Source organism: Passer montanus, unplaced genomic scaffold (assembly GCF_014805655.1).
Source record: "Passer montanus isolate IOZ18808 unplaced genomic scaffold, ASM1480565v1 scaffold7, whole genome shotgun sequence".
NCBI classification, from domain to species: domain Eukaryota; kingdom Metazoa; phylum Chordata; class Aves; order Passeriformes; family Passeridae; genus Passer; species Passer montanus.
In genome coordinates, this window is record NW_024372147.1 from 11,839,728 (window position 1) to 11,854,693 (window position 14,966).

The 14,966-nt window shown below is 34.3% G+C and overlaps 1 protein-coding gene across 9 annotated transcripts in view; it reads right to left on the reverse strand.

Annotated features, from left to right (window-relative positions):
- The window catches only part of KDM4C (lysine demethylase 4C), a 235,837-nt gene that overhangs the window by 200,340 nt on the left and 20,531 nt on the right, over positions 1–14,966 (reverse strand). For 7 of the 9 annotated variants that reach the window (XR_005629894.1, XM_039729773.1, XM_039729774.1 and 4 more), the window contains exons 4-5: positions 13,850–13,964; positions 5,624–5,817 (exon numbers count right to left, since the gene is read on the reverse strand). Coding sequence is in view for 8 of the 9 variants with exons in the window: in XM_039729773.1 (XP_039585707.1) it covers positions 5,624–5,817; positions 13,850–13,964 (309 nt within the window). In the remaining variant the exon portion in view is untranslated. The remainder of the gene's footprint in view (positions 1–5,623; positions 5,818–13,849; positions 13,965–14,966) is intronic. The other 2 variants (XM_039729775.1, XM_039729777.1) reach the window with 1 other exon arrangement.

Genomic DNA, 14,966 nt, shown 5'->3' on the forward strand with positions numbered 1-14,966 from the left:
CAAGCAAATAGAAAAAAAGTTAAGAAAAGACAAAAGGGGAAACGATGATACTAAGTAGATTTTAATTTTATTAGTTCACAAAGACATACTTGGTAAAGTATGAAGAGTCACTGTTCATTGATAGTCTTACTACAAGGACAGAAAAAATACAGTATATATATTTACCTATTATTGCTAACATCTTCTGAAATATGTCTTAGTTCAGCAGATCAAGAGTACTGGCAAAAAGATTAACTGCAAATATTAATAAACATTAAATTTACCTCATTAAGTTGTAATTAATTTATATATACACATTTTCAAGACTAATTCTTCTTCTCAGTTGCATCAAAAACAACAAATTGTTGCTCTACTGTGCAAAAACTGCTTAGCCAATCAAGATGATCAGACAAGCAGCCTCTTCTATCCAGTCAATCATTCTCATGTCAGTGACCAGAAACGGAATATGAAACAATTTGAGTTCCATTCTTCCAAAGTCAGGTGTATGCACACATAATAGTTAATAGCATCAATTTCAAGCAAATTTTGTGTGATGCTTAATACTTAACCAAACTATGCTTAATACTTAACCAAACTACTTCTCTAAATCCCATGTTATTTATAGACAAGGTAAAAACAGCTGATTATTTTTCCTGCAGATTGGTGTTTTTAAAATTCAAGAGCTGCAAACCCATAAAATGTTGTTATAAGTAAACATCATCATTTTTTTTCAAAATTAACTGCATTCATTGGTTTTATAATTGGCAACAGACAACTTGCAATATTCACAGTACATCAAAGTAATGCTATCTAACTCCAGGCACTGAGCTCAGAATCACATGACCCTTTTATCAGGTACTGATTTACTTTATTATCTATTTAGGTGGTTCATCTTTATTAGATGTAACTTTTTAAAATATGAGCAGATTCAAATTTTATGAACTTAATTTAGGAAGTTAATATATTTTTTGTTTTGAGATGGGAAATGCAAAAGTCTGTTGCCACCTAAAAATGTTTCTATTTAATCTAACTATTTTAAGAAAAGAAATCCTCTTCCACAAGGGAAAAACAAAACAAATAAACAAATAAAACGTCTCCTCTTCCTCTAATCCCTGAAAAAAGTTCTTCTACTTTGTGAAGGACATTGAAAGTAGCAAATGATTGCTCTGTTTCAAGCATGATAATCCATCTGAGCTGCTGACAAACCACTATACTATTTGATTACAGATACCTTTTCACAATCAGAATCCCTATTTGATTACAGTCATCTCTGTGACTCATAGTATTTCTAATTTTTATAACAGTTTTCAGCAAGAAGTCTGACTAATCCTAATGGAAGCTTTGTACTTTAGTCCCATTTCTGCCATACAGGTTTGGCTTCCCTGTACTCTTCTGTGTCTATTTTGTTTCCTAGACATAGAACGTAATTCAGAAATATGTCCATAGCATCAGTAGCATGCACAACTTTTGCCAAGGTACCAAGACTCTTCCACTTAGGCTGAGCTTTGCATCGCCTGGCCAGACTTTGACTAGCTTTCGTCAGCGGCACATCACAGTGGAAGTTCTATTAATCCTTCCTCAGAAGGCCCTGTAAGGACCTAGCTGAGCCTCTCTAAATCCATTTACCTTATTGCCATATTTGTTCTTAAATCATACAATGTTAGCATCAGTCTGAGTATGCTTTTCCTTCTTGATCTTTTTTGTCTAAAACGAATATCAGAATGCCATCCATTTTTATCCCATCATATTCATAACCCCATTACTATTTCCCCTGCTACTAGGATTCAAAATCTGAAAGCCACCACGTGAAAAGTTTCAAAGACTTCTACAACCCCTGCTGTGTAACTATGTATCTTTCCTGATTTTTCTACCTCATTAAGCAAGATGAAAAGGTATTGATACACATGCTGTACTGGCAAATCCACAAAAACAGATTCTAGTCATGGCAATCAAGAGGTAACAGTAAGGCTGCTCAAAGTATAGATTTTCCGCAACCTAGAGATCAGATTTCGTACCATCCTATATCCACTGCAATCACGAATAGAGCTCCTGAACCTAAATCCTTGATTTATTTTGATTGTCACGATAGATCTATTTCCTCTTACAACCTAAATAAACTGTCAAGTCTAGTCTCACTCTCCTAATCCATCTAATTTTGGCTGTCTAAGCATTCTCTCTTTAATAATCTGGTCTCTTTTTCTTGATATAGCCACAAAGATGGAACTACCTCCTCTTTCTGTAGCTCTTCTTCCTGTTTACTTTATGACTGATCAACCCCCGCAAGGCATTTTGTGATTTATGAAAGATATTACTAAATATGAAAGTATTTTTAACATAATGTATTGTCTCTTGTCATTTTCTGTCTTCAGAAAACCTAGGAAGCAAAGACCAGATCGAATGTCACAGAAAAAATACAAATTGATAGGTTTGTAGCATACTGCAAGTTTTAACTGTGCCCCTTTCACAGGGAAAGTAAAAACCTAGTTCTTCATGCAGAAAAGAACTCAGGCCTTCACCATCAGATATAAAAGGTGAACTAACTGAGCACAATATTTTAAAATATTTTCTGAAGTAAAATAATATATTCTCTACACATCTTTTCTTTTTTAAAATAAAACCGGAAAAAATTTGTCCTATTATTATTATATTTGAAATACCCACAGTGCCATGAAAGTAATTACTTTCTGCCTGATTAAGAAAAACTTCCTTATATTCATTATTATCCTTCTTCAAGAAGATTTATATCATCTCAACACTTAAAAAAATTCAACACACTGTTGTTCATGAGTCAGGTAACCAGAACAAAGAGTAAGCCTTGCCTTCAGATATTTAATACAGAATTATTTTCAAAAAATGTGAGTGTCTTATTTGGATTTTTTATTTATAAACTTATAATGTAAACTGAAGCATTATTCATATTTTACCCAAGGATATAGTACCTATATTAATAGCATAGTATTTCTTCTAGTAACAAAAATCTGATCTCTGCAAAACATTAATTTTCAAGAGCAGAAAAATTAGCTTTAATAGCTTAACATGACAAAATTCTTCAAATTATTACACAAAAATAAACTATCTTAACACCTATACCCCTGAAACAATAATTACAATAGAAAATAAATATTTAACAACAAATGCCAGAGTGAAGGAAGTTTTAGTAAGTGGTTTACAAATACCATTACAAAATACACCAATTACTAAGCTACACTACCAACCACACCAATGGTTTGTCTTGCTAATAAGAACTTTTTCTAATAATAACTTTTTCTAAGAAACTGAGATATAAAATGAGGTAACATTTTCAAGGTACCCTTCCCCTCAGAATGCAAAGAGAAAACTGTAAAAAGTCTTGACTAATAGCAAGTAATTTTAAGTCTCTTTCCAGTAAATCTTTTCGTACCACAGCCAAATCTCTTCTGACCTTATATTATTCTATTTCAGGGCTTTTGAGTTTAAGTTCCTTCTTCTCTTCTAATTTATTCCCTCTTTAGCATATTTTTGCAAGTTAATACATATATTAATTTTATAGATTTTTCTTATGTTACACATATTATGTGTTACACAAATATATACACAGACATCTAAACAACTGTAATCCTAATTTTGTATGTTATCAGACACAATTTCCCCCAATGTTTCATATCATGCAGTCAATGAAGGAATTGGTATACATAACATAGAATTATAGACTTCTCTGCGTAACACTTGAAGGAAAAGTGTGAATTATAGTTAACCTATGCCTAAACACTGCAGAAAGCTTTAAATTCTATAAAGACTGCTACAGCAGACATACTCATGTGCTAGCCCCAAGTTCTAATCATGGCTCTCAGATGGAAATGGCTGTCCTTTCACAATTCAGAGAAAACACATTGCATATTAGTTCTCAGAAAGACCAATGCATCTGTCTTGAAGAACCACATGTACAACCAGTAAAATCCAAGAACATGTATTACTACTGTGTATGTCAAGTTATTTTGTTTCACTAAGGATTGTCAAATCCGTTGAATTAAAGAGCTGTATCATAAGATTCAGATCCTACCCCACTTTCTTGAAGAAAATATTATACTAATATCACATTAACAGAACACATTTTACTGATAAATGAAATTTGCATAAATTATTAAAGCAATCCTCCAGTAAGAGACAATGTGTAACATGAAATAAATCCATAGCTGTCTTCTGTTCAACTTTTTTATAATGCTGCATCCCTTAAAAATATGGGCCAATGTGGTACAGAAAATGAATCTGTATCTACCACTATTTCTTCAAAATATGAAGAGGTCAGTGTTTAATGATTTTGTTTATTATTACAGAAACAAGTATCTGTAAACTAGGAAAGCATTTATCCTGTTATTCACTCATATCTCCTTCAAAAATAATTAAAGAAGCCTTCCTAGTTTCTTCCCATTGTGTCTAGGGAGTACAGAGTTTAAATTCTCTATTGTTTGGAATTTCACAATATGCAGAGAGTTTTTCTTCAAACAGCACTTTCCAAATTCCTAAGAAGCAGAAAACAACTATATACAATCCTCATATTACTTACAATTGTCCTGTCACCTTGGAACATTCTGGAATCACTTATCTTTACATCCATTTTTTTAAAAAGATATTGATGATACGGTTAACAAGACATTCTGTATGTTTAAGTCTATCAAAGAAGCAACCTCACATACCTATGTATAAAATTTATCAATTTCAAATAGGGACCTGCTTTACAATAGGTGGTATTCACCTTCTCTGCCTTAACTCAAGAGATCCATTACATAAGCAAAGCAGGTAAACAAGGCAATGATCTAAGACTGAGCATCTGACCAATTTACCACACTCTCAGTATAAATACATTAGACGTATTTGAGTTTTGTATGGGTATAAAAAATACCCAGTGATGTTTTATGGAATTACAAGCTATACATTTTCTGGCCACATTTGGATGACTAGAAACTGCCAGAACTGAACTATGCATAACTTATCTTTTGCATATCTTTCTAATCATTCTACACTCTCAGAATATTGAATACAGGTATTCTGAAAAAAAAAAATATTTTATGAACAAAAGAAATAGATTTGTCTTATATACGTGGGATACATGTATATCACAATGTATTAAACCAAAATGCCTGTTAAGGCTGTTCAACCAAAAATCTAAGATTACAGAGAAAGGACAGTAGAAGCATCACATGCAGGAAGGACCTTTAGCTCTGAATCTTATCTCCTACTGGTCCAGCTGTAGGAGATAAGAACTGTACAGAATATGACTCTGATTCAAAAAGGCAATCAAATGCATGTTAAATACAAAATATGGTTTGTAGGCCCAAAAGGCAACAGAACTAAAAACTGATTTTAAAGAGCTCTTTCAGAAGTTCCTTAAATAGTCTTGGGGTTCCCAACATATTAAGCTTCTCATATCGTATCTTTCAAATATTTTTCTGTTGAACTCAAGTAAGTCTTATGTGTCTTTCCCTTTAAAATAAAAGAATATATCATTGTGATTTCATAGCATTATGAGCTAAAAAAAAACCCTCACTGAACTACAATCTTAGCTTTTTTGTAAAGTTTGCCACTGTGAAGCAATCATAACCCATCTGTTTGGTTTAGTCAGCTGAAATAAACAGAAGTGATCTTAGAAAAAAAAATAATAACTTGCCATGACTTTGGCTCCCCAAAATGGAGATAATTGATACTGTAGAGATCCATGTCTTCAGTATGCCACGCAAATGTTGTTTTCCACATGCCAAAATAAAGATATGGTGTATTTACACCCTCAATAGAAATCCCACACTCTTCTCCTACAACATCCAATATTGTATTGAGATGGGCAATATTCCATTCCTCAATACCCTGAAAAAGATAAATAATAAAAATATTACTAAAACTTGTAAAGCAATGCAATTTTATATAATAGTCCCAGTCAAAAGACATACACTTGATGCAGCCTTTCAAAAGATAGTCTGTTCATACCTATTTGTAAGCACTTTAGAAGACAGTTGAAGTTACTTGAAAAATTCTCTTGACCTTAATTGGTATGAGATCAGGTTATAAGTCTGAGATGTTCAGAGCAGAGAATATAAAAAGGTCCTATCTGGTTTACAATTTTATATCAAATCTAACATGGATTGAAACACCATACACCATACTATATACAAAAAGGTGCACAAAAAATAGAAATAATAGCTGCAGACAAATCCTTCAATGACTTGATAGCTGTAAGCCACTAAGTTTTACAGGACCTATCTATGCTTTTTTGTTACTTACAAAGTACTATCAGATAGAAGGAAAAAATGGTTTAAAAATTATTTTATATGCATAAATTTACCATTTCTCTGGGAAGTATAAAAATGAAAATGATCACTTCAGATGTATTTCTAATCATAATGATGTACTGCATAAAATATACAACAGAACAAATCTATTGATTTCAGGTGATATAAGCTGTTTTCCTATGTTATTCCCCATAAAATTCATATATTAAAAGTAATTCATAAAGCAATACATGTAGCTTTTGTTGCACTTCAGATTCAACTGCAAACTGCTATTCTAATTTCAGGTAATAAGCATGTAAGAGACAGTATAACCAAGATCAAAGCTACAAAATTGAAGAGAAAAAATTAGACTTCATTATAACAGCAATTATTAGCACCTCCAGGGAAGACATTAGCTGGTGCTCAAGCAGTCAGAAAACCAAGAAATATAATCAAAACTATTAAAAACTCAATTCAGACAAGTTTTATTGGGAAGACAGCCTCTAAGAATACTCTTAAGCATGAGCTGCTCTGCTCAATCACTGAATCCACAGTTCTGGTGGTCTTACTGGGATATGAACTGATGGCAGATTGCAGTCCTGATGCAGCTGATTAAGACTAAGTATGATGATATTTAAAAGCTGGACAGCTGGAATAGTAAGAATATAGGTTAAAGCAAGAAGTCAGGAAAATTTAATACTCTCAGTTTTGATTTGTTTTCTGAGATTTTTACGTCAAACATGGTATTTATGAAAGCTAGAACTGATAGACAAGAAGGCAGTATCTGCGTGAAGCTGAGACTTCTCACTGAACAAGCACTTGTAACCACCTGCTTTGGTTATTTCACTTATTAAGAAATACTAACGTATTACGAATTTTACAAATTAGTAACAATGTTTAGAATTATTTAATTCTTTTAAAATGGAAGCCTTGGACTTGATGCATTTGTGAAACAAAAAGGTGCTTGAAATTCAAAAATTAAATTTATATCCTAATAAAAGAAAAAACACCAATGTGAACTCAAAAGAATAGACGCTCATAAAATCTGCACCTTTCAAATATAAAAACTGGCAGAAACAAGTTAATACAACTGAAAAATAAAAATCTGAAGCAATAATTTTTAAGTAACAAGTCCTCAAATTAATTTACAAATTTTATTTTTTTAAATCACATGAAATTTATCTCTGTTTACAAATTTTTCAGTTCATTTGGAGAAACAAATTAATACAGCAAACAGCAATTATTCAAGCACAGATACATATAGTGGATTAGAAGAAAACAAGAAATGCTTGTAAAAATCAACTGTTAACCTAGTTAGTAGTTACTCTGACAGTGGCCAAATAGTGTAAGTACAGTAGCAATTTGCACTTGAAGGTTTCTTCAGACAGAAGATGTGTTATCTTCCTATTTAACAGTATTCCATGGGCTTTTTTACCCATTATTCATCCCATCGCAACATCTCACCCATATAAGCTTCTAGTAACCCTAAGATCTTGAAATCTTAGTCTTCTACTAAGAATTAAGTAAAAGCTAAGAGAATTTTTTTTTAAACAACATATCTCATCCTTGCACACTATGTTAAATTGTATCACAACTAGTCACCAAGCAAACTGCTAGTGATCTGCCCTTAAACAAAAGCAATTCCTATCATGGAGATCAATACTAGAACAAATAACTTGCTTCAAATACCAAACAAACAATAACAACTTCTACACTCAAGACAGATGAGCTACTTCCTTTTCCTAAAGACTATTTTGGACAAATATTCTTAGCCCTAAAGACTATTTTGGACAAATATTCTTAGTGAAACTGGCCAAAACACTAAAATCACCTGATTAATTTCAACTCCTCCTACATTCCTTAGACTTACAACAATAAATCAGTTTCATATTTATGCCCACACTGTTACAAGTAATTATTATAAATTATTATTGAATACGTTACTTTACCTCACAGATATTTTTTAATATTGAAAAACATTAAGTAAAATGCTTATCTGATTTTAACATAAAATACTGATTCTTATTTTTACAGTAGCTGTATAACCAGTTTTAGATGTAGCAATTGCAATGCACACTAAAGAGATCCCAGCTGTAAAAGTGCATTTTAATAGGTCAATACATAGCCATACTTCACAAATTTTAACTACATTTTTGCAGGTTATGCTATATTTAATAACAATTTTTAGAACAGCAGTACATATATTACTCAACTATGACATGTATCTGGTAGTTTCTGACAAATACATTTAGACATTATAATCTCTTCAATGTTACAAAAATATAAAATATTTATTCTCCTCAAAATATCACGGTACTACCAGAATATTATCATTTCAAAGGAATATGTCAAGATACTAGTACTAATTTATCCACATTTCTGATGGTAAATTCTTTAAAGAATACCTGTCACCACTGACAACTGTACCACACAATCCAATACCTAGAAAAATTTTACTTTTCAGCAATTTTCCTTCTATAAGAAAACAAACAGGCTTGAAATCCCCTTCCTAATCACGGTCATTGCTACACATATTACACTTACCTTGTACTTCCTTAAAGAAATATTTTAAGGTACCTATATAAACAGTAGTTTATATAGAAGACTACTATTTCAACCTTCAGTCATTTTGCAAGTGATTCAAACTTACTGTAAATTACTATAAAGAGTTTTTATTACTCTTAACAGCTTTGCATTGCCTTTTAATGCAATGTGGAGACAAAGTGGAACACTTGACAAGTATTTCTTATCTGAACACCTGCACACTTCGGAAGAAGTTGGCCCATTGTTTTCCCAAAACCACAAAGAATAATGTTTATCTCAGCGCATTGGTAAAAAGTGAAGTTCACAATTGAAAGCTCAGACCTCTTTGCAAATAAGAAGAAAAAAAGCTTCAAGTGCAACATTTTATTAATTTTTTAAAGTACTTACAAAAATGACAGGATGCTAGTCTTTTCACTTGACTTAAACCAGTCAACACTATAATGAACATTATTTCTGTATGCATACATTATTACACACAATCCTTTTTCAGTGTTTAATGTTTCCTTTGATTATCTCACAGCTTCTTTTCAATATTAATCTGGGAAACACGACGACAGTTGTACAACTAAGACTGAAGAGCCCTTATGGCTGACTGTAATAATCCCAAAAACAAAGAGGAGTAAAAAATCTAATTAAGCGACAGAGTGAAAAGGAACACAACAAACATTAGAGAAAAATTTGTGCTTGGTAACCCACTCCTCTCTCCATATAACCATTCACTCACATCAATGAATACAATAAAGCTATTGCCAGGCTTTTACTGCGCCTTGGAAGTCATCAAAACAGAGGAAGAAAAACGCTATGATCAAAATCTCTACACCATAAAAAGATTAGAAAATACAAACAATCTCCCTCATTAGATTGTTTTTACTTCTCATCATTTCTAAGGATATAGTCATTGCTTTTTAAGACTCTTTTGAAGGCTGGGCAAGTAGATTCATTGGAAATCACACCAGAACCTAAATTACTGTTCACACTGATCTCAATGATAAGTAGATCATAGAAAGGGACATTACAGTATAGAAGGCATAGACTAATTTAGGTGGGAAAACACCTTTAAGATCATCCAAAACCACCATTAACGTGGCTCTGCCAAGGCTAAACCATGTTCCCAAGCACCACACCTACAGGAAATAAATCCCCATTGGCACAATTTGAGGCAGTTTACTTTAATCCTGTTGCTAGCTACCTGGGAGAAAAGGCCAACCCCCATCTGGTTACGACCTCCTTTCAAGCAGCTATAGAGAGTGATAAGGTCCCTTCCCCTCCCAGCCTCCTTTCCTCCAGGCTAAACAACCCCACCTCCCTCAGCTGCTCCTTATAGGACTTTTACTCCAAACCCTTCACCAGCTCCATTTTCCTTCTCTGGACATGCTCCAGCATCTCAACATCCTTCCCAAAATGAGGCCCAGGACTGGATGTAGCATTCAAGGTGTGGCTTGTACAGGGGCACAATCCCTGCCCTGCTCCTGCTGGCCACACCATTGCTGGTCCATGCCAGGATGCCATTGGCCTTCTTGGCCACCTGGGCCCTGCTGGCTCATCTTCAGCTGCTGTCAGCAGCACCCCCAGCTCCTTTTCCTGTGGCAGCTTTGCAGCCACTCTGCCCCAGCCTGTGGCACTGCCTGGGGTTGCTGTGACCCCAGGGCAGGACCCAGCACTGGCCTTGTTGAGCCTTATGCAGCTGTCCTTAGCCCACAGATCCATGCCATCCAGATCCCCCTGCAGAGCCTTCCTGTCCTCCAACAGAGGAACATCCCACCCAACTTGGTATCCTCTGGAAATTGACTGAGGGTGCACTCATACGTATGCTCGCCACACCTTATACATGGGACAAGGTAGGAATTAGGAATTGTCCTGTTAGGAGAAATAAAACTAAGAGGAGAAAAATGAAAGTAAAGTCTGTCTTTCAGACAGCAGCTGAGGAGAGTGACGAGAGAGACACAAAACAGTATTTAAACATGCTTCTTCCAAATGTGGTTTTTCTCTGCAGAATAGCAGATACCATTGTCAGCACTGAAGTCAGACACGTTTTATGACTTGTTATAAACATTAAATTGGCCACTTTTCTTTGGAACTACTTTTGAAACCAAGAAGATTTCCACCCCTCCCCAGTAGCTAGATCAGTCCACGTAGGGATCATGCCTTTTCTAGAGTTACTCACACAGACACTCTCCTACAAAGCATTGCTATTAAATTAACAGCAATTAGAATGCAAATAACAGAATATTTCCAGCAAACATTCAACCTTCTCAAATTATAGAAATAATTTTCTATAAAGCTCTGTAGAGTGCACAGAACACTTGTTTTCACAGATTATTTCCTTATTTGTAAAGACTTCCTCTGAGTTCAAAGCCATCAAACAACAATTAAGACATTTTAAAAATATTTTAAACAAATACTACAGGAATAAAATTGAACCACTGATGGCAGCTGTTTGACTTCAAAGCATGTACTTATGGCTGTGTTTCTTTATTTCTTTGTTTTCATTTGTGTTTGGTTTTTTGGGGTTTTTTTTTTGGGGGGAAGGGGGGTTTGGTGGGGTCTTTTTCTCTTTCATGTAACAAAATCTTTAGAAAGTTTTGCCCCATCTTCCAAATCCCTCATAACTCACCATCCTGTGGTCCAAAAAAGCAAATACTACAAAATCTATAATTTCTCTGGCACAATGCCAACAAGGCGTTGGATTTCACAAACAACAATAAAGCTTCTTAAATTATCTAAATAGTAAAAATCAAGGTTCTATCATGCTTCAGATACAAAAGTCTCAATAAAAAAATTGATTGCCACCAAGTGAAAAAGAAAACATAATTGGTAAACTCTTAAACTGATTTACAGAGCACAGCAGTATTTCTCACTAATTTTGATGGCCCACATACATCTATGTGTCACATTTTCCTTAGGTTCCTAGTAGATTTTACCTGAAATTCTGTCAGATATTTACCTTAAGTGTACCATGTGTAACACACCATTTTCTACAATACGTATTTCATAAAAAGCAGGCATTTGTTTTGTTTCTCGCAAATAAACTGCCATGACAAACTAATCCCACCATACGCTTCCACCTGAATGCTGCCCAAAATGTCAGTGAGTTTTATTCATCTCTTTTTCCCAAATAATCACAATCCTGAAGGAAACTGAATGAAGACATGACAACAAACTCCAATTTCAAACCAAATCAAAAAGATCCTTCTTAATACTATCTTCAAGCACTGCAACATGAAAAATATTAGTTGTGCAAGTACACCATCTGCTGGCCAAAAATTAACTGCAGCAAAATTATTCTGAGAGACAACATACTGATCAGCAGCATGATAACTTTCCCACCGACACTTTGGTACCAGACTATAGTCTTTCTTTTTCTCTATACACCAAGTGGTCTGTACATCAGAACCTGGCTGTCAGGTTAAGTGCTCAATCTGTTCACATTCCTTAAAGTCAACTCCTTTCACTAACACTTCTCCTTTGTTATTTTTTTTAAATGCTACCCATTTCATTATAGGCATCAAGGTTTCTTTAGTCTACCTTTTATTGCTTTGTTCTCCAGTCACTGCAATTTTCAGTGCTTTGTTTCCTTCTCCTATGCACTTAACATCTGAGTTAGGATCCATAAATGCTGCTTTTCTCACTTTTGTCTTTGCTTTTATTTGACCTCCCTTCCTCATCTTTCCAAGAGTGTAATTCTGTAAGAAGATCTCTGACCTTCTCTTTGACCAATCAGCACTTTCAAATTGGATATTATTGCATTCATTCTCTTTTCTTTAGAAATGCTGCTCATGCAAGAGTAAACTAAGATACTCAACGCAAAAAAAAAATCACAATCCAAAAAAAGGCGTACATTTGTAAAAAGTTATACCATAAGGCATTATCTGCCAGTAACAAAGACACAAAGATCAGAGAAGAAAAAGGGCAAGTTTCTATTTCTTGAAACATTTTTTTGGTGTCTTGTGTTGGTTTTCACAAAGCAACAGCTACCTGGAATGTCTCTCCACAGAAACATTCCAAATTAGAATCTTCAATTATTTGCTAAACCATTTCTTAAAGCAGCTATGTGGACACACAAGGGAATTTGAACTTGCTTTCTCTAAACAACATACCATTGGACATTCTTAGATGTCTTTCAAAAATCACATAACTCAGTGCAAAAACTGAGTTGCTTTCAGCCATATTGGCTGACTGTATTTATCTCTGGACAGTCTTCAGTTTGTCTTCCATGAAGAACTGTGAAACACCAGGACAGCCTCAGACCATCTGCCACAGCAAAATCATACTTTTTTTTCTAAGTATTGGAAAATGCAGTTTCACAGAACATTAAATAATCCAAGAACTTCACATATGGTACTTTCTTTACATACAAGTTTGTCCTGTATTTTTAAATCCTCAAATATTTTCTGAAATGCTAATATATCTTCTCTTAGTCTCATTACTTAAATAATCCTTTAGAAATCTAGTTCCTGTCTTACTTACATAGCCTAATTGATATCAATGGATGTCTGTAATTCTTTGGATAATGAGATCTGTTTTTAAAAGTCCCTTTATCATCCATGGAGATTTTGGCAAGTAACCGGCAAAATTAATTTCCTTAGGAAATTTTAATTTTATCTGTTTTAATTGAAAGGTAAACAGTATGAGTAAGTACATTTCCAGGAAACTGAAGACATTCCGTGCATGAAGTACAGCTACCAATATTCCTCAGTGAAGAGATATAGTATCCATCTTTTAATTTTAAAATAAAACTTAGTTAAAATATCTCTAAGTGTCCACAGATACACGTAGGAAACGAACATACTAGAACGTTAATAAACAATTAAATAAATAGGAAGAAATCTCAAAGTTCTGGAGAGTTCGAAGTGAAGAAATTGAAGAGTCATGATCAGGAAGAGTAGCAATATTCTACTGTCTAAGGACAGAACTGTCTGAATCTTGCAGGTGTAGAGTTACTTTCAACTTTGGTTGGAGGCTTTAAGGAGTAACACAAAGATTTCAAAAGACAGATTCTCAGTCACAAAGCAAGAGTGTATCCTCTAAGTAGAGTACCCTTTAAAAGAGGGCTGGAAGGGATAAACTTCATAAAAAACTATGCATACTTCATCATAAATGCTCCCATTGATATCTGCTCCATAAATTGGTGCCACAAAAGTCAAGTTCTTCCAGTATTTACGCTCCAGATCTTCATAGTCTACATATCTTGGAGTGCGGTATCTGCAGAGAAAGAGTTAGGCAAAGGTTCATCACCATCTTTCAACAACCGCCTCTACAATGGACTATGCTTCTCTGCCTTGGACAACAGACTATGCTATGAACCTTCTAGATGAAGTCACTTTATTTCAAATTCTCTGAAACAGAAGAATCACCAGTTGTCCTGAATTCTTAGTTTCATGATTAACCATATCATGGAAACCTCCTACATGAAACTAAAGCCATCCACCAACCCACACAATATTTGCTTCAGTCTCCCGCAGCAAATCAGCTCATCTACCAACCATCCTTAGCCTGAGCTCCTCCCTTTTATTTCTCCTCTGTAAAAAAAGACATATATGGAAAACACAATTATCAAGTATTTATTGTTTTCCTACCTCACTACCAGCTCTGCAAAGACTCAGATATAGGTCCTGTACAAGCTTGTCTCAGAACAATGTGAACTAACTCAGCCATGCAGCCCTCACAGGCAAAACCAGTATTTTCTTCTCTTCTTCCTGCCCCAAAAAAACCTTTCAAGAAAAGCTGTTGGGTCAAACAGCTGATACAAAAAAATTCTACAATGCAGAGAAAATAAATATTTAAGGGAACATTTCTTTTTACTAATTTATAACAGCACAAGATATGTAACACACACATGCTTAAATATACTTGTGTAAATACTTCTGAAAGGTTACTCATGTGGCCTTTCAAAATCTTGTGGGAACAACACCAACACACTACCATAGAAACATCTATCAACTGATTTGCCTCAGGATCCTTTGTCAGACCCCGGTACTTCCATATTTAAGTCTTCATAAAAGAAAACTTACTCCCCCATTACTGCAACTCTGAGAACTACAGTTTCATAGTAGAACTGCCAGTATGCTACACTTGAACAACTGGAAAGAAAATCCAAACATACAACACTGACACCAAGTACATTTACATCATGTAATAACTATGAACAGAGACAAAAAAAACCCAAAAAAAACCCCACACATCTTAACCAAAGCATTCTCAGCA